The 20958-nt window shown below is 38.5% G+C and overlaps 2 protein-coding genes across 15 annotated transcripts in view; one reads left to right on the plus strand and one right to left on the minus strand.

The window, feature by feature from the left end:
* Nucleotides 1-20958, minus strand: part of LOC123520559 — a 151328-nt gene that overhangs the window by 3588 nt on the left and 126782 nt on the right. The window contains exons 1-5 of one of the 14 annotated variants that reach the window (XM_045282944.1): nt 9856-9934; nt 7164-7236; nt 6755-6889; nt 3952-6512; nt 1163-1379 (exon numbers count right to left, since the gene is read on the minus strand). In XM_045282944.1, the coding sequence (XP_045138879.1) occupies nt 1184-1379; nt 3952-6512; nt 6755-6889 (2892 nt within the window). In that variant the 5' untranslated portion in view covers nt 7164-7236; nt 9856-9934 and the 3' untranslated portion in view covers nt 1163-1183. Of the gene's footprint in view, nt 1-1162; nt 1380-3951; nt 6890-7163; nt 7237-7629; nt 7747-7838; nt 8940-8967; nt 9441-9494; nt 9520-9705; nt 9814-9855; nt 9935-20958 lie in introns of those variants that run through there. The other 13 variants (XM_045282945.1, XM_045282939.1, XM_045282946.1 and 10 more) reach the window with 13 other exon arrangements.
* Nucleotides 9442-20958, plus strand: part of LOC123520563 — a 29428-nt gene continuing 17911 nt past the window's right edge. Inside the window, exons 1-3 of the mRNA XM_045282948.1 lie at nt 9442-9579; nt 15625-16494; nt 18573-18769. Coding sequence (XP_045138883.1) covers nt 16305-16494; nt 18573-18769 — 387 coding nt within the window. The 5' untranslated portion in view covers nt 9442-9579; nt 15625-16304. The remainder of the gene's footprint in view (nt 9580-15624; nt 16495-18572; nt 18770-20958) is intronic.

A 20958-nucleotide genomic window follows, 5' to 3' on the forward strand; every position in this document is an offset into this window, starting at 1 on the left:
ATTCTGATGAGATTAAGTACAGTATTTTGATATGCCCATTAAACACCACTTGAAATTTAGCTACTAAGTTTTTTATGTATTTACTTACCAGTGGAGTACAGGAATGATGCTGTTATAGCACTCCTGTATGATCATTGTTCAATATCATTGTTTCATTATCCATCAACTCACTCTAATGTAACAATCATATGCCCTGGCCTATAGCACCTGTCAGTAACTTGAAGAGTATTGGAAGTGCTGTTTAGCTTCCACGGCCCATATCACCACCCAAGCACATCTTTGGTGTAACCACCTAGAACCTGGATATCATGGTAACATCTAGGTAACTAAACCAAATGGCAAAGTTTCAAGGCCGTACTTGGTGGGATTCAAACCTACACATGGACGTCTGCCCAATCACGTTCACCACCTTATCCACTACGCCACCGCCTCATGGTTTACAGGCTAAGTGATGGCTTGCCAGCTGAAAATTAATCAATAAGCATCCCACTGATGCATATACTATTTCAGTACAAGTGTGGAAACACATACAAGAAATTAATGAAGTGCCATACAGTCCAAGCTGTGGCTCACACTCACATGCTCTGCAGTCTGAGCTGTAGTTCATAATTTGCAGGTAGGGGGATGGTTCTAACACGGTTCCATTGAATAATAGTCTCAGAAGTGATAAATAATGGTACATTGAACAATCATCACTACAGGAAGTCCAGATAACAAATTTATGCAGTGATTTAGCATAAGTATGTTATCCTGCATCATGAGATGCAATAAAAATGCACTACAAGTATCAACCTGATTTTGGAATAAACTGGCTTGCATTTCATATCATTACAGTAGAGAATGTACAATACAAGCAAGAAAGGAAGATCAGGCATCCTGTGTACATCTTAGCCCAAGAAAGTCAAGCCAGATGCTTTTTAAGTTATAGACAATAAAAGATCACAGTTACCTGGCAGAAAAAGAAGGTAGCACCTGGCTACAGGAAACCTTTCTTCTTCCTACATGTATGCAGCATGTGACTTACTTCAAGAGATAAACTCCAGATCAAATCCTTTTTATAATAACTGCATACTACTAGATGAATTCAGCATTATGATTAGATGTCCTGTATATACATCTTATGATAAACAAAGGTAAAAAGCAAAATTGTATAAAATCTCACCTGCCAATAGCTGTATGACTATCAATCTATCCAGTTTACTTCCATATGAGTTGATTTCATCTGTTTCTCCAGTTCGATCTGTTCTTGAAGTGTTAATTCATGAATGCTTTCGACAGTGAGCTTTTCATGCACCATATCACGCAACTCCATCATCAGGTACAGCACAGTACAAACGGAAAGGGTGCTTTTCTCAAACATAATTCTTGAACACCCATAGCTGGAAACCAAGGGAAAAAGGTATAAATTACAAATCTTACAAAATGTTAAAATATATTGCAAATCTAATGATGTTTGAAAGTACAGATTTTTTTTTTCTTTTTATTATGCAGGAAGAATAACTGGCCAAGGGCAACAAAATATGAGGGAAAAAAAAAAGGCCTCACTAGGTTGCCAGTTCTCTTAAAAGTCATGTGAGTTATCCACAATTCAGGGACAAATGTCTTGAAACTTCCCTCTTAAAAGAAGTTAAGTTGTAGAAGATGGAAATACAGAAGCAGACAAGGAGTTCCAGAGTTTACCAGAGAAAAGTATGAATGATTGAGAAAACTTGTTAATTCTTGCATTAGAGAGTTGGACAGAATAGGGATGAGAGGAAGAAAGCCTTGTGCAGTGAGGCCGCAGGAGGATGGGAGGCATGTAATTAGCAAGATCAGAAGAGCAGTTAGCATGAAAATCGCGATAAAAGATAGAAAGAGATGCAACATTTCGATGGTGAGAGAGACTGAAGACAAATTGAAAATTAAATTTAAGACTGCAAATGTTGCAGAAGTTAATGAAAAAGTTGCGGGAGGTGTCAAGACATTTTCAGTCGGCACCGAGAGAGCAGTCCGATCTGGGGACATTTCTGGTCCCCTCCCCAGAAGGGAACTCCATGGTAGGGTTTGGAGTCAACACTCTTTAATCTAAAGTGAAATGTGTGTGTGTTTTTTTTTTTTTTTTTTTTTTTTTTTTTACGTAGGGAAGAGGGCCAGCCAAGGACAAAAAAAAAGAAAGTTAGAAAAAAGCCCACTTGAGCGCTGGCTCTCCAAAGAGTACAAAAAGTGCCAAAACCGTCAGCCAGAATTAGGGGAGCAAATGCCTCGATACCTCCCTCTTAAAAGAAGACAAGTTGTAGGAATTTGGAAATACAGATGCAGGGAGGGAGTTCCAGAGTTTACCAGTGAAAGGGATGAATGATTGAGCGTACTGGTTAACTCTTGCATTAGAGAGTTGGACAGAATAGGGATGAGAGGAAGAAGAAAGCCTTGTGCAGCGTGGCCGCAGGAGGAGGGAGGCATGCAGTTAGCAAGATCAGTAGAACAGTTACCATGAAAATAGCGATAAAATATAGAAAGGGATGCAACATTTCGGCGGTGAGAAAGAGACTGAAGACAGTTAGTCAGAGGAGGGAGTTGATGAGACGAAGAGCTTTCGATTCCACCCTATCAAGCAAAGCTGTGTGACTGGAACCCCCAAACATGCGAAGAGTACTCCATACAGGGACGGATAAGGCCCTTATACAGAGTAAGCAGTTGGAGGGCGAGAAAAACTGGCGGAGACGCCTCAGAACACCTAATTTCATAGAAGCTGTTTTAGCAAGAGATGAGATGTGAAGTTTCCAGTTAAGATTATGAGCAAAGGACAGACCGAGGATATTCATTGTGGAAGAGGGAGACAGTTGAGTGTCATTGAAGAAGAGGGGATAGTTGTCTGGAAGGTTGTGTCGAGTTGATAGATGGAGGAATTGAGTTTTTGAGGCATTGAAAACTACTAGATTTTCTCTGCCCCAATCGGAAATTTTAGAAAGATCGGAAGTCAGGCGTTCCGTGGTGTCCCCGCGTGATCTGTTAATTTCCTGAAGGGTTGGACGTCTCTGAAAGAACGTGGAAAGATGTAGAGTGGTATCATCAGCGTAGGAGTGTAGTAAATGCATCTATTTTTATGTGAAGAAGGAGAGTTGTCTTTAAAGGGCAGACTGTGACTGCCCCCTTGAGTTATGAGACAAAGGGAAACATTCAGCGAGATCACAAATAGCTTTAACGGAAAGTTCACAGCACCCTCTGAACTAGTGCTACTAAACCTCGCTGGGAGTACATAATTTTGGTAGGTGTCTACTACCTCCTCCTGAGAAGATAATAGCCTTGACTGAACATGTGCAAAAAGCAAGTGTTAGTAAAGGTAAGGTAATCATAAGATGAAGAGATTGGTCTTGAGATTTCATATGAAACAATAGTTAGATTGACAAATGAATATGAACTTCATCTGAATATAAAGTAAAGATACATAAATCTGGGTAATTTGGTGTGATCATCTCTTAAACGTGCAAGATGAGATCAAATGGATCTTATCATCACCAGTGTAATAAATCAATCTAGTGCCCTCTTCTTCATTTATTGAATTTGATGGCTTGTCAGTCTCATATGTATGTATTTGAGCAAAAGATTTTGTCCCCTGAATGTCCTCTCTGACAAAGATTACCTAAGTTTAGCTAAATTCTGAAATGATCTTTTCCTAACGCTACTGCCACCAAAGCTATCAAAGGTCCATCTTCCCCAGGCCAATTGCATCATGTCATGTTGATGAATGTCTGTGATGTGCAAAGGAGTTACTAAATCATGAATAAAAAAATAACAAGCACTGCAGATGGTGAGTACACAAATGCATCCTACTCTTGATAAATTGATATCCAAATATTGAAGAGAATAATAGTAATTAAGACTCAAAATAATGTCCCACTGAGTATTGCCTCCCCTACTTCATTACTAAATAAACCTGCATACTATCTACTAAGTACTTGCACCAAACACTACCTTGTTCCTCCAGCGAGTTTTTCCACCACCTTCACTATCCATTTCTTGTTCTCATCAGTCATATTTGGTAGTGTCAATTCCAAGCTACCCGTAAATTTGTTATTAGGAAGGCACACCAGGCTGTCAGCATCACACTCTGATGGGTCCAGTGCCAGCATCACACGCAAATTCTTAATACCTTTGCCAATTCTTTTTAAGCTGTTGGCAAGGCAAACTTCTGCATCACACGTATCAAGTCGAACTCTCAGGTTCTTGACATTAAAGCAGTATCTGAGCACTTCAAAGCCTTCTTTCTGTTCACCAACACTTCCAACAAAATTTGTTAGATGGCCCCATGGGTACAGGGCACGAAGAAAGTAGTCAGAAGGCTTGTTACATTTTCTTTGAAAATGATGCCAGAAAAACAGCTCAGTAAGGATAGGATTATTTTTAGTATATCGGTTCTTAAATTTTATTTTCAGTGTCTCCATGATACTCAACAGATCCTTGACATCATAGGGATCAACATCATTTATTTCAATGATAAGGTTCTTTACTGTATATACTGGAGAAGTAATCAGCAACTGAAGTCCAGACACAACATGTTTTTCAGAAAGTTTCCATTCACTACAAGGCAATCTATTTGTACAAATTTCCTTAAGAAATGCTTCATTTTTCAGTGACTCTGTCAACAATCTCCACCAGAAGTTGTAGTCCAGTGAATCAATATCAGCATTGTCTAACAATACAAAAATATCTTTCAAATTTTGTTCAATAATTTTTTTTCTAGCAAAATGGCCAACAACAAATATAATAACTTGATGAAATCCAGATCCATGGAATTGTTCTTGGGCATTGTACAGACTTCCATTTTCACTTTCTTCCACCAAAAAATATGCACTGAGATACTCCATCTGAGTTTTGTGCATAAATGAGTAGTCATAATTGCATTCTGAATCTGTGTCATAACATTCATAGACAAGAAATGCAGACATCAACTCTTCCTTAGGGCATCCTTTATTTATACATTCTTCCTCTATTTCTTTTTCATCTTGCTTTGACAGTATTGATTCTTCCTGTACTAATAGTTCCCAAGCTTTCTTTCCTACAAGGAGCATTAAGCTTTCAAGAGTTTTATCCGAGCAAGGATCCTTAAGGCGATCATTTAATTTCTTCTGGTACAAACAAAACAGTTCATAATAGAGAGATGTGGCGGTGGTTACTCTGTTTAGGATTGCTGGACAGTCTATCCACATGTATATCATAAGTGCCAATGTCAAGGGCAACTCAAGTAGTTTCTCCAGAATCTTGGCCCGTCCCTGAACATAATCTAGGAAGTTGGCACAGGCTCTTACACTACAGGCTTGATTCTGAGCATAATATGAATAGTTTCTTACTACTTTAAATACCTTTTCAGTGAATTCTTGAATTCTGGACTCATCAAACCCACAAATTTCTATAGTAAGATAAGCCATATGATGCCTCCTAGCAGATTTCTTCACTTCATTGCAGAACTCTCCACGTGTGGTTAGGAGGATGCGTTGCTCTGGAAACTTTGCAAATATCTCCTCCACCATTTGCCGAGAGGATTTCTTGGCTTCATCATAGCCATCAACAATGAAGAGTAATTTCAAGTCATTCAATCGCTGAACAATGTCATCTGAGGAAATGCCAGCAGTGGACTTCTTCATTCTTTGTGTTTTCAAGTATTCTTCTAGAGAATTAGACTTTATGGTTCGCATTTCCACAAAAATCACCATGTTATAATCTTTCAGTGTTTTTATTTCATCTGTGCCCTCTGCCCAATGATGGAGGAGGTAAAGGCATAGAGAAGATTTCCCTGAACCTGCAAGACCAGACACCACTAGTGCAGAAGACATAGCTGTTTCTTCCCCTAAATCATTACCAGCAACCAGCAGTTTCTCAGTAAAGACTTCTGTCCCAGGACCCTCAATTTTAAGTGGAGTGTAAATTCTATCAATGTAAAAATTATCCAGTGAAGAGTTTTCAGCTTGATCTGTCACCATCCAGGGGCAGGGATTAGCAACCCTCAGTCTTCTGTACTGCTCTCTCAGTTCTTCTCGAGCCTTCGTGATTAACTCATGTACAGGATCATCCTTATACCTCTGCACTTCTGAATTATAGGTATTCTGATCATACTGTTCCACCTTGGCTTGGCTAATATCAGTAAGGCTTTTATCTATCTTATCTTTACATTGTGTTAAATCTTCTTTAAATTCTGTAGCAACATTTTCTAATATATCTTTAAGGATTATCTTTAGTTTTTCTATTTCAATAATAACATATAATTCTTTTTTCTTTTCATCAATGTACTTTTCAATCTGATCCAGTTCTTTATCTGCATTAGTCTTTTTCTTTTCCACTAATTCCTGTATTTCATTCTGAAGAATACCAATGTCTTCATTTTTCTCCAATAAATATTTGAGTTTTTCATGGTGTGGTTCAAAGTCCTGGTGGGTGAGAGGGTAGTTGTGGCTGAGAGAATTTCTGAGTTCCCGGAAAGTCTGGATCTGTGTCTGGCAGTGACTTGATAGTTTTTTGTATTCATCATAAAACACCTTCTGTAAAAGAAAGATTCCGCCAGTTACATCAATCTTAATAGCAAGAAGTTTTTCCTCTAAGAGCTTACTGGGTATCTTGTTTGTAACACTGTTTGTCTTTTTCTTACTGAGTTTTATCTGCGTAATCAACTTATTTAATGTGTAGGTGGAAATATTTTCTCCAGCTCTTTGCCGAAAAATAATTTGCAACACCTCATTTATAGTTTGTCCGCCCACTACAACTACACTCTTGTACAATTTACTGAATAAGAAATCATCTTTGTCAAAGCCAGCTGGCATTTTTGATAGAGGAGATAATTCCATCTTGGGCATGGATGGTTGTCTACACTTTGGCAATGTTGAAGGAGCCTCACAAGCTGCCTGTCCTGGAGGTGCATCTGACGAGAGAGAGAGAGAGAGAGAGAGAGAGAGAGAGAGAGAGAGAGAGAGAGAGAGAGAGAGAGAGAGAGAATCTTAGACAAATTTAAATGTGATTTTGACTTTATAATTACATACTACCAGGTTGCTCCCCTGGACATCATAACATGAACATGACAGCTTATGTCAACTTCCTTAATATGGAGAACATAACTTATAATGAGATACCAGGAAAGGATTCTCAGCATTACTCAAGACACTTCTTCCTAACTGACAGTAAGGACAAATATGTACCTTTTTTCTTCCTTTGTTTCTTATCTGAAGGCATCTTGGATGGTATGTAATGATTGATGACAATGACACTTTTCTGCAAATAGTTTTCAAACATTAGTATGTAATGTAACCTAGTATAACTATTTTGTCACAGGTGATCATAAATTGCTACATAAATTTTGGCAGTTGACATGCCTGGCTATGAATCCTAATAAGCTGGTGAACTGGTGTACTTCACTAAATAACCAAGTCATCATTCACCATTTCAATCAATATACTTACTGGTACTGACAATTACAAACTTCATAAATTTAGTTAAATGCTGATCAAAGATGAATAGATGATGATATAAATGAAATAAATGAGTAACAGATTAAGATACATTTATACCTTTGATTCTTGATTAAGAAAATGTAACCCTAAAGTACATACAGTACTACAGCAGTACTTTAATGTGACTTACTATGTGACTATGGTTAAAACTGACCTGTATTCTCAAATATTTTGGCATCTCATCTCCAATAGCTACTTTTAAAAGGCTCAAACCTAAGTTACCAAGTTTTTCAATGGTGTTTCTGTGATTATAATCTGCAACAGTAATAAAAAAAAAAAAAAACTCATGAGAACCTATATAATACCAGCAAAGCTCTTGAAAATGGTCCTACAAACAAACACAAAGCATTTGAAAATACAAACTTGTGTATCCTTAAATGCATCTCTCTCTCTCTCTCTCTCTCTCTCTCTCTCTCTGGAACTTTTTTGAAACATAACATAATCCTCATCAAACAGTGACTAGAAACACGAATATGCTTGGAAATGGTAGCAACATTCTTTTACTGTCTGACAAAAGGGAAGTAGTACTGAGATAAGATCCAGAAACACTTAAGAATACAGAATTGCATTTTTGAGGCACAAAAGAGTGATTTCAATTAAAAAAATTACACTGAAATAAAATGCACAACAAAAAAAAGTTATGTCTGGAAGGTAAATACTGTAAAGATGCTCTACAGCTTCATTAAGATTAAAAAATGGAAAAAAAAAAAGTGGACGGGAGGCAAAGAGGTGACAGTGGCATAACAGGTGACAGACATCTTCATGAATCTTTTTTAGCAGGACACACTTTCATATTCATTCTGGTTACTATATGGTAATTTTATACAGCTTTAGAAACATATGTTGGGATTAGAAAAGTGATTAGTGAAGACTGGCCATTAATCTTCCAACCCTTACAGACTCTCCCTTATGTAAAAGAAATCATCTAATCATACCCAAAAATCAAGGTAAAAATGCATCTCACTACTGAAAGGGTTAAGGTGAAGTGAACAACTGTGGACCATACCCTTCAACTCGTCAAGGAGAGAAAACAAGAGGAACATTGTATTTCCCTGACACACAACTTTCCAGTATACTTACATTTCTTTAATAACTGAATACCAAGAATCTGTTTTTCCCTGACACAACTTTACAATATACTTTCATTTCATTAGTAATTGAATACCAAGAATCATATTGTATTAAGTTTAAAAGTTGATCCATCTATACCAATAACACCTCAGCAAAATTGGACATCACTTAGGTTGGCTACTTTTCCTCACCAAACCCACACTGTCACCGTCTTACCTCGCCACTAGTTACCTGCTATCATCTTAATTAAACCATATCCATGATGCCTATAAAATATCAGGTATATCCATAAACAAAGTGTATACCAAATCACGCATTAAAGAATATATAAGACATTTTTCAGACATAAAGGCAAACAAGTAAATGTCACCAAATAAACCCCGATAACCTATAGAAATCAGTGCATTGACTGCATTCCTACCTAGAGTAAGATGACTGGTGTCACTGTCACATAGAGCAATACAACAAATCTTAGTCAAGGTTTTACGGTGTTCCACAATACACTGGGGCATAATACTAGTTATTGTCAGACGTATATAACCTTCAATTTTACTCCAAGACAAATCCCATGCTCTGGTAGATGCAGCACGTAGCAGGTGCCCGGACCTCACAAAACCTGGTAGGTATACGAGTACATGCAGATACTCGTGACACCACAGGCACATTGTTCACCAGTCACCACAGTCACACACATCAAACATCACTCCCACCGCACCGCAGACCCAGAATGACAGCTCCTGTTAGTCAGATCTTCTCATGACAGACTCAAATCTCTCTGTCAGGGATGACGTCTTTCAACACGCATTAGATATATACGAGATGAGTGGTAGGTGTACAGTACATATAACAAGTAATATTTGAAGCATAACATAAGACTGCCCCCCGCTGGCATCCCTACAAACAGAGCCAGTGTTGCCACTTGCATTCCCTTAATCACTGTTCATGTACTTTTGCTGGCACTGTCCACTATTTAATTTTCCAAATGAATCTTTCCACTGTTTGGTCATCTTTGAGAGAGAGAGAGAGAGAGAGAGTGTGTGTGTGTGTGTGTGTGTGTGTGTGTGTGTGAAAGATTTCGTCTTTTCTAGATAACAGAACTTGAAGAAGTAACAGCACAAAGGCGGGTGTTTAAAAGGTCGTATAGGAAAGAAAGACATACGCTGTGCAGGAATTATTGCCGTTTGTGCACCACGGGTAACACAGTGATGACTTCCGCACATCTGCTCTTATCACTGTTTTGCAAGCAGGCACCTTCCCTTCCACGTCTAATTTAACCCTTTCACTGCTTGACGACTGTTGCCATAATTACCTGCACTTTTCTATAAGCTTGTGTTTTCACTATAGCCTCTCAACCAAGCTTATATAGCTTAGAGAAAACAGACTCTCTCTCTCTCTCTCTCTCTCTCTCTCTCCATTGATATACAGTACTATAGGTCCAGGTCAACTTAGCAGAGAGAGAGAGAGAGAGAGAAAGAAATCGATATCTATTTATTTATTGCATGTGTGTGTACAGCAAAAAGAAAAGAAACAACAATAACTAAATGAGAAGTAGCGATGCGCCCTTGTGCTAGAAAGCCTCCAAGGTCATTAAATCTCTCTCTCTCTCTCTCTCTCTCAGCAGCGGTAGTAGTAGTAGTAGTAGTAGTAGTAGTAGTAGTAGTAGTAGTAGTAGTAGCAGCAGCAGCAGCAGCAGCAGCAGCAGCAGCAGCAGCAGCAGCAGCAGCAGCAGCAGCAGCAGCAGTAGTAGTAGTAGTAGTAGTAGTAGTAGTAGTAGTAGTAGCAGCAGCAGCAGCAGCAGCGATAGTAGTATATATATATATATATATATATATATATATATATATATATATATATATATATATATATATATGATTGATTGATTGATTGACTCTCTCTCTCTCTCTCTCTCTCTCTCTCTCTCTCTCTCTCTCTCTCTCTCTTTAGCAGCAGCGGTAGTAGTAGTAGTAGTAGTAGTAGTAGTAGTAGTAGTAGTAGTAGTAACCCGTGTGTGTGTGTGTGTGTGTGTGTGTGTGTGTGTGTGTGTGTGTGTGTGTATATATATATATATATATATATATATATATATATATATATATATATATATATATATATATACACACACACCCACACACCCACACACTGCCGCTGCCACTGCTGCTGGTCCATGACAACTCCTATCTTATCAGTGTTGGTGCAGTGAAGCAGGGCAGTTGCTATATAGTCTAGTGAGGGCGTTCCTAAGCTCGGGCGTCATTGTAGACACTAGATTAGAAAACAGTGAAATCTACCGAGGGTACGCGATAAATAGAAACCTTTCATATGAGCCTTCACCCCTTAGAATACAATGAATGTTTGGTTATTTCCATGTATGGCTAAATGGCAGACAATAAAAGAAGTTTCATTTTATATTAGTTATCTCATTCATGATATGAATTGAGAGAGAGAGAGAGAGAGAGAGAGAGAATGTTTGGATGAAAGAAATGAGAGGTGTATACAGAGACAGTGAGTATGGAGGGAAGTCGCTGGTGTTTGGCGGGAGAAACAAAGAAAGGAATGGAATGAGGGAAGAGTTCAATTTGATGGATAACGGTAAAAAAGCACGGAGGGAAAAATGGTGGTAGGATAAATTTACGTATCCATTCGAGACTGTCTTGCTGTTTTTGTTCCTTTGTTCCTGGTTGCTTTCGATATCATTGCAGACGTAACGACGACAGTGGTGGTGGTGGTGGTGGTGGTGGTGGTTATCATTAACAAAACAATAAAGGAAATGATAATAATAATAATAATAATAATAATAATAATAATAATAATAATAATATACATTACTACTACTACTACTAGCATCACCACCACCACTACTACTACTACTACTACTACTACCACCACCACCACCACCACCACTACAGGTAAGCAGTGTTATCCCAGCAGGTGGTACACTCATGACCCCATTAGAGATGAGCTTCCTGTGATGAACAATCAGAGAAAACACCCCCAAGGACACACACACACACACACACAGGACAACCTCCCCCACCCCTCTCTCTCTCTCTCTCTCTCTCCTTTTTCTAGTTAACAGTGTTCTTTTTCTTTTTGTTCTCCTGCACCTCTTCCTTAATTTCATTCCCCTCCTCTTCCTCCTACTCTTTTCTTCCTTCCGCAATTATTATTCTCTCTCTCTCTCTCTCTCTCTCTCTCTCTCTCTCTCTCTCTCTCTCTCTCTCTCTCTCTCTCTCTCGGTTTCTACTGATCGAGACAAGCTGACTGATGTACAAAAATATAACAATAAAAAAAACACATAAACCAGGAAAACAGAAGTGTATTTCCCACAAGTAAGCCAGTTTCCCACACCACGCACCAGTTTACACGAATCGTTGTTGCAAGTCACTAATCATGACTTTCAAACACCACAAGTATGATGGAGTTCATAAGGATGTTTTGCTCAATATTCCAGCAGAACCCTTGTTAGATCACCACTACAATCATCAAAACACTAGCGAAAAACAGACAACTTACACTACAGCCTATTCATACAGTTCATATTGAGAAACACCTTGTTCTTTCACTACAATTTTCCAAAGCCACAGAGACGACTAATAGGGTTTTCAAGACAGTTTCGCCTTATAATAAACTAGAAATCAAGCCAATCCATCACCAGAACCATAAAAAAAACTTTAAAATATGAGTATCTTCAACTAGAGCCTTTGGTAAGTAGTGATGATGAAAGAGCAAAGCGTTTTAAAATACAGAATAACGATAAGACGGTAACATGTTTGAGAAATTCGACCACTGGCATGCCCCGAGTTTGCACCTTCATGTCTGGGTAAGAAACAAGGCAGGCTGCATAAAGGGGTGATGTATTAGGAGACCCACGTGTATATGAACAGTAGGAGTTTCTTTTTGACTCCGAAGTGTGAAGGTGACGCGCCAAGGACACTACATTACGTTGAAAGTAAAGAATAGTTTGCCGTAGGTATATTGCTGCTCCCTAGAATGTTTATCTATTATTACTATTATTATTATTATTATTATCATTATTATCTATGGTTCGTATTTTCAGTGTTAACGTTTTGGTTGTTTATATCGACTTTTTTTTCTGATAGTTGTTGTGGTTTGCATGACTCCACTAATATTTTGATGAGTGATTTTTTTTTTACGCAAGAGGAAAACTAGCCAAGGGCAACAAAAGAAAAAAAAATAAAGCCCACTTCAAATGCAAGCTCTCTAAAAGAATGGAAAGAAATTAATGATAGCAATAGGAATAACGTCCATCAGAGTCTGGCCAATTGTCTCCGTAGAGTTGGAAAATTGTCCTAATGAAAGAAAAGGCCTTTCAAAATACAAGTTTAGGTAAACACTATACACAAAATGTTTCACGCACATCATTAAAGGAATTGGGTGTAATAGTCGTATCTCAGTAGGATTTTATTTTGTGCACTAAAGTTTAGTCAAATAACTCGCACGTCTCCTTCAAACAAGCCAGTCACAACACTGATACCCATTTTTCCTTGATTTTTGTGTATGATTAGACGATTTTATTTGCATTAGGAAGGATCTACGGAGGTGAAAAGATTAATGGCCAGAGTTTTCACTATTTTAATCACCCACGTAAGTTTCTGAAAAAAATCACTAACTAGTAAGCAGAATAAATATGAAAACGCGTCTTAGCACTGAAGGGGTTAATATCACGGTAAGTTTGATGTGATTACTTAAGGTACTTCAATATGATAACTGCATGAGTCCCACCCCCCTGACAACGGACCACTCACACCCTTGTCGATTGATACACGTTCACCCTCCGTCGTAGTCATACATAACATCCTTCTCTTCCTTTACCCACTCACTATCTTACAGTTTTCTCTCATGGTACAGCTAACACAGTGGGGCCGAACCAAGCAGCCTACGTACTAACCCAATGATCTTTTACCGCCCAACAGATCAACAGGCAACCAGCCAACCAACCAACCGCATTTTTGCCTTCACTTCCCAAGTACTCCTAATACCAGAGAATTCTTCGTTCAAGGTTCTCCATAAGCATGTGGTTTAGGGAGACTATACTTCCTTCTTACCATCAGAGAGAGAGAGAGAGAGAGAGAGAGAGAGAGACTACCCCATATGCAGAAATTTATGAATCATATTTAATATAGTAGTAGTAGTAGTAGTAGTAGTAGTAGTAGTAGTAGTAGTAGTAGTAGTAGTAGTAGTAGTAGTTGTTGTTGTTGTTCGTGGGCCAGTGAACAAGACTAAGAATACGTAACATCATCCAATCCTACAAAAACTCGATTAGTCCATCTGTCAACTCAACACAAGCTTCCAGACAACTATTCTTCTTCAGACAGGGTGGAATCAAAAGCTTGTCGTGTTATCAATTCCTCTCTTCCATCTGACTGTCTTCAGCCTCTTTCTTATCCCCGCAATGTTGTGTCTCTTGCTATTTTCTACCGCTATTTTCATGTTAGTTCTGATCTTGCACACTGCATGCCCCCCACCTCCAACAGCCTCACTGCACTAAACTTTCTTCTTTCTCTCACTGCTAATCTGCCCACCTTTCTATCTCTCGAACGCAAGAGTTAATTAACCAGTATTCACACTACATCGCCCCTTTCTCTAGTAAACTATTGAACTTTCCGTCTGCTTCTGTATTTCCACCTTCCTATGCTTTGAACTCTTCCAAGAGGGAAATTTCACGACACTTGTCTTTTTTTTATGATTCTTTTCAGATCTCTTTGGGATCGGCACCACACTGAGCCTTTTTTTCATTGCTGTTTTGTTGCCCTTGGCCAGTGTGCGTCCTACATAAAAAGTGGTGGTGGTGGTGGTGGTGGTAGTAGTAGTAGTAGTAGTAGTAGTAGTAGTAGTAGTAGTAGTAGTAGTAGTAGTATAAGAAGAAGAAGAAGAAGAAGAAGAAGAAGAAGAAGAAGAAGAAGAAGTAGTAGTAGTAGTAGTAGTAGTAGTAGTAGTAGTAGTGGTGGTGGTGAAGAGAAGAAGAAGAAGAAGAAGAAGAAGAAGAAGAAGAAGAAGAAGAAGAAGAAGAAGAAGAAGAAGTAGTAGTGGTAGAAGTAGTAGTAGTAGAAGTAGAAGTAGAAGTAGTAGTAGAAGAAGAAGAAGAAGAAGAAGAAGAAGAAGAAGAAGAAGAAGAAGAAGTGGCTGCAACAGTAGTAGTAATAGTAGAAGTAGAAGTAGAAATAGAAGTAGAAGCAGAAGTAGCAGCAGCAATAGTAATAGTCATTGCTGTAAAGGTTACATTTCTATTTATTGATATTGCCTTTGGAAATGGTGATACAACAACAATAATAATAATAAAAATAATAATAATAATGATAATGATAATACATCAACTACTACTATTACTACTTCTGTCACTACTACTACTACTACTACTACTACTACTAAAACAATAATAATAATAATAATAATAATAATAATAATAATAATGTTAGAAACACTTGAGTCCATCCAAGTCTGTTTGCCACCTCCCCCTCTTCCCCCAGCCCTGACTTATCACACGCACATTACTACACACACACACACACACACACACACACACACACACACACACACACACACACACACACAACTTTTGCACAACACACCAATTCCTGCCACACAAACTGCCAACACAACTAAGCACAAAGGACCTAGAAAAACAAAAACAACCCTTTATAAAATTCATTCACGCATGCCGTATGGTAAGTAGTAACTATCCAAAGAAAAGAGAACCTGGCAACTCCCTGACGTCACACCTACACTGCCATCACATTGTATTATTTCACTTCAAGAATGAACACCGGTGAATTAGGAACCGCTAAGAGGAACCTGAGCAGAATCAGGGTCGCTGGAAGACACGTGCAGGTATTAATGTTTGTGTTAGAACAGGTGTGTCACGGCGCACAGGTGAAGGAAGGGGTTTTATAACGGGGTGCAGGGCTGCCAACTTGAGGCGTTCGACCTCGATAAGACGAACCACCTGTATCTAAGAGAGAGAGAGAGAGAGAGAGAGAGAGAGTCACAAAAAAATAAATAAATAAATAGAACACCAGCAGCCCCATTCGTCCCTACTGGCTTGGTTTTGGGACTGCAGGAGAGAGAGAGAGAGAGAGAGAGAGAGAGAGAGAGAGAGAAAGGGTGATGACTGCCCTTGTCCTACTCTTTCCCCCGCAGTGACTTCCATGTCTTATCACTTCCCACTGTTCAGCTCAACCCGCCTCCTTCTGCTCCTCCTGCTACTGCCTCGTTCCTCCCTCTGGTGGCTCCTTCATTAAGCTCCACTCAAGACAATGCATACCGAAACAAAAGAACAAAAATTTTATTGAAGCCAAGTGCAGGCAATCTAAATAGGTCCTCTCAAGTAACAAGTTAGAACCAGCAACACAACAGCATGAGGAAACACGACTAAAGAAAGTACTGTCAGTTTTTGCCTACATGAAATAAATGACTGAATAAAAGGTTCGTTGAAGTGTGATCCCAATAATCATCAGTTTGTTAGAAGAGAGTTGGTCGCGAAAAAAAAAAGTTGATCACGAAAAGTTTATAAAAAAAAAAAAAAAATGCAACACGGTCTCTCAAATCTTTTAAAGCGCGGTTCAGACGAACAATGTTTCCCTGTTTCGGCACCAAATGCTGCCGGAACTGTGTTGCGGCATCAGTTTCTGGAAACTAGTTCCGTGTTCCTGAGGTTCCGATTGGACTGTGATCTTGTTCCCGCTGTCGGAAACTTAGGTGGAGTTTCATCTCCTCCTCGGCTTTCAGTTTGACAATTATATGATGTCAAGCGAGGTACTGTGGTCCAGAAGTGCGGTAAAAAGTCTTTGTGAGATGGTAGAAGAACAATGCTGCCTCTGGGACCCAAAGGATGCTGACTATCCCAAGCGCAAGATTCGTGCCAAGGTCTTCGGGGAGATTGCCATAAAAATCAAGACCCAGTACCCACTGATGAGCTGTTTAACTGGAGGTAAGACTTCTTTCACTGTGTTTCTTTAGTCCATATGTTATAAATAGACGCGTAGTGGGGCTACTGACTTGTGCGCTTTGTCTTAATAAACTGGTTTCAAGTTTTTCTCGTCATCTATTTCCCCACATTAATGAACTGCTTTGATTAAGTTTCTCATTGCTATTCAGTTGAAATAAACTACTCTTTCTAAGCAAATACCACATAATAATAGTTAATCTAACCGAATTTGAGCCGAATTGGGGCACATGTTGACCATTGTAGTGTCACCATGTTAACCTGCACAACTCAAACACAACACAGTATTGTTTTACAAGTACACCCCAAACGCAATGGTCATTTTTACCCATCTCAATGGCAAGAACTCATCGAGCTGAACCATTAGAACCATATATATATATATATATATATATATATATATATATATATATATATATATATATATATATATATATATATATTCAGGGGTTCTCAACCTTTTTAATCTTATGTACCCCTCGAAGTCTTTCAGTATTGATCACGAACCCCTTACCCACAATGCAGCGTCAATAAATGCATGGTTTATTGACTTAGTTTATTAAGTTTGAAATGTGTTATATAAGGGGAGCAGACAAAATTTTTAATTAATATTAGTATGTTTCTATGAGGTAGTGTCGATAGGAACTGGTACCTCACAGGGAGACACTATATGTGACTAACATGCAATACATTTACCAAAAAGGAACTATGTTAGACCATTTTCGATCATTATGGCAGTGAACTAGTGTTGCTTGTAGCTAGTTGCAACTTTTAACTAATAACAGTGATAAATAAGTCACTGTGTGTGTGAATAACGTATAAAATAATAAATCAGAACAAATATTATAGATTTGCAAGGTTGTGTGGCAACTGTAATCCAAGAGAGCTTTATCTCAAGTGATATAACTCCAAGAGTTTCCTTGTTAACGTGTCCTGGTTCTAGTGAATGACACATCCAGCCTAGCACATGTAGGCCACATTGTATATTACAAACAAATTTGCAGCTATTCAAAACTGAAACATTTTGAGAAATCTGCCACGTACCCCAACATTTCTCTCACGTACCCCAGGTTGAGAACCCCTGGTTTAGATTCATTCGTACATGCAGGTTAGGTTAGGTTAGGTTAGGTTAGCCTGGATTACTTATTAGGTGAGGTTAGGTTACATTTTTTAGGCTAAGTATGATGTTTTTTTTGTGGTTTGCAGTGGGAAAAAAATCTACCTCCATTTGAAAAAGCATCAAATTTAGCCTAGAACAAAATTGTTTGCAACTAGTTTTGGGAGTGGAGAGCACATGTAAACATTTACCACACAGATAGGTTAGGTTTGGGTAGCACTTAGCACTACAGATTTGCTATGATAAAATATATATATATATATATATATATATATATATATATATATATATATATATATATATATATATATATATATATACAGTATGATTGTGAAACTAGGGATTTCATTAAATCCCTAATGAATTTGTGAAATGGATTTTTCTTTTTGCTATGTTACACAACCTAACCTAACCTACCCTTACCCTTACTCTTACCCTTACCCTTACTCAGCCTAACATAACCTAATAGAATAACATATCATTGAATAGTTTTGTAAGTAAAGTATAGTAAGATTAGGTTAGGTTATATTATGTTAGTTTAGTTTAGGTTAGGTTAGGTTAGGCTCCATAACATAGGAAAAAGAAAAATCCATTTCACAAATTCACTAGGAATTTCATGAAATCTCTAGTTTCACAATCTTACTGTAATATATATCTATCTATCTATATATATATATATATATATATATATATATATATATATATATATATATATATATATATATATATATATATATATATCCACATACAGACATCTACACACGCATTTAACCTGATCAAACTTAAGCTGAACTGATGGAGTGATGATTGTGCAATATGGGATTAGAAGTCTTCTAAATATAATGTGAAATATTAAATGTTTTATCTCCCACAGAATCACAGCATACACAGGAATTTACACAATAGATGAAATAGTGTTTTCAATAAAGATAAAAACTTCTTGCAGATGAAGTTCGGGGAAAATTTAAGAAGCTGAAATCATACTTCATGAGAGAGCTGAAGAAGATACAGTCAGCACCAAGTGGCTCAGCAAGCAAGGTATCAGGAAAATGGGAGTTCTACGACTGCCTTGTATTCCTGACTGCAGGGTGTGAGGAGCTAATGTCAGTGTCAGAGTCAAGCTGGCAGAGACCAACACATCAGGTAATTTGTTCTTGTTTTCGTATTGTTTTTGGTTGCATGTGACACGGTTGAATGTTAGGTTAGGTTAACACTACTCATCATGTGTAAAGTAAACTCTCTTATAAAACTTTGAATTCAGTACAAGAAAGTGAATCAATACATTTAAATGTAAATATAGCTATAAGTAGTATCAGTGATGACCTATCAGAAATATGTAAATACCTACTGTAAATAAGACAGCGAGGGTGTAAGTAAAAGTACTGCAGTTACATATGATGTGTCTTAAAAAGTAAAGACCAGCAAGTCAAAATATGAATCTGCACCTGAATATGTGTACAGCTGATAGGAAGAGATTAAATGTGGTGGAGATGAGACGTCTGTGGAGCATGTGTGGAGTTCGTAGAATTGATATGGTTAGGAATGTAGTGGTGAGGAGGAGAAGAGGTGTGATGAGGGATCTGGCAGAGAGGGCAGGGCAATGCATGTTGAGGTGGTTTGGTCATGTAGAGGGAATGGGGGTGGATAGGCTAGTGAAGAAGAGAGTGGGATCTAGGGTGGAGGAGGGAATCTGAGAGGCAGGCCGAGGAAAGGGTTGATGGATAGTGTAAAGGAAGAAGTGAAGGAGGAGGGGATTAACAGTGGAGGATTGTAGAGAGCTAGGAGGAAGGAGTGGAGAAGAGTGGTGTGGTGAGATTGGAGAGGTCTGGAGGTGTGAAAGGGAAAGATTTGAAGATTTAAAAGCAAAACACAATTTTTAAAAGCATCTGTGTATTAACCCTCTCACTAGAAGCAATTTATGGAGTCTTTATAAGCATTGACAAGAATAAAAGGACATAAAAAGAATATATTTTGCCAATTTTAGACAGTAGTGTTTGGAGGAGGCTGAAGAATAAGAAAAGATGTCTCAGAGTAATTAGTGAATAAGAAAATGTGTCAAATAGTGGTGAAAGTGTTAAACTGCCTTGCATTGATTAAAACTAGCATCTAAAGATATATCTTTACATTTTTATCCTTTGTAATGTAGAAATTTGAGTAATGGAGCCCATTAACAAACCTGTTTTATTACTTTATGAGATAATATATAAATCATAAGCAATGATAAATCTTATTATTTATTGGTTATTTATAAATGGTGTTATAACTATGTCCAGTGATAAGTAGGTAAGTCACACACACACACACACACACACACACGCCCGGTAGCTCAGTGGTTAGAGCGCTGGCTTCACAAGCCAGAGGACCGGGATTCGATTCCCCGGCCGGGTGGAGATATTTGGGTGTCTCTTTTCACGTGTAGCCCCTGTTCACCTAGCAGTGAGTAGGTACGGGATGTAAATCGAGGAGTTGTGACCTTGTTGTCCCGGTGTGTGGTGTGTGCCTGGTCTCAGGCCTATCCGAAGATCGGAAATAATGAGCTCTGAGCTCGTTCCGTAGGGTAACGTCTGGCTGTCTCGTCAGAGACTGCAGCAGTTCAAACAGTGAAACACACTCACACACACACACACACACACACACTGCGTAGTGTAGTGGTTAGCACGCTCGACTCACAATCGAGAGGCCTGGGTTCGAGTCCCGGCGCGGCGAGGCAAATGGGAAAACCTTTTAATGTGTAGCCCCTGTTCACCTAGCAGTAAATAGGTACGGGATGTAACTCGAGGGGTTGTGGCCTCGCTTTCCCGGTGTGTGGAGTGTGTTGTGGTCTCATTCCTACCCGAAGATCGGTCTATGAGCTCTGAGCTCGCTCCGTAATGGGGAAGATTGGCTGGGTGACCAGCAGGCGACCGAGGTGAATTACACACACACACAGTTTTCGTATTGTGCATGCCTAGTGCAGGAAGCACATCCTATCTAGCCAAGGTACTTTGCCTTCATTATTGAAGTATTCCTTAAATTTTTCTCTACTTGTTTGGCATCTTGTGCATGATCTCTGGCAAGTAATGGCAGATTTTCAAGACCAGCTTGTGGATGTTGGTGCCACTGACCATAATTAAGCTGTGCATTCTCTGTGTCCTGTCTGTCTAATAAGTGTGTCTCCTTCATTAAAATAAGTGAATTACAAACAGTGACAGGATTTAAAGTCTGGATTGTCTGATTAAAAAAAAATACTGTACCCTCGCTGCAGAGAGAGAGAGAGAGAGAGAGAGAGAGAGAGAGGGAGGGAGGGAGAGAGAGAGAGAATGAAGGAAGAAAAGATTAAATATCTTCTATTG

The sequence above is a fragment of the Portunus trituberculatus genome, chromosome 47 (genome assembly GCF_017591435.1).
Source record: "Portunus trituberculatus isolate SZX2019 chromosome 47, ASM1759143v1, whole genome shotgun sequence".
NCBI lineage: Eukaryota > Metazoa > Arthropoda > Malacostraca > Decapoda > Portunidae > Portunus > Portunus trituberculatus.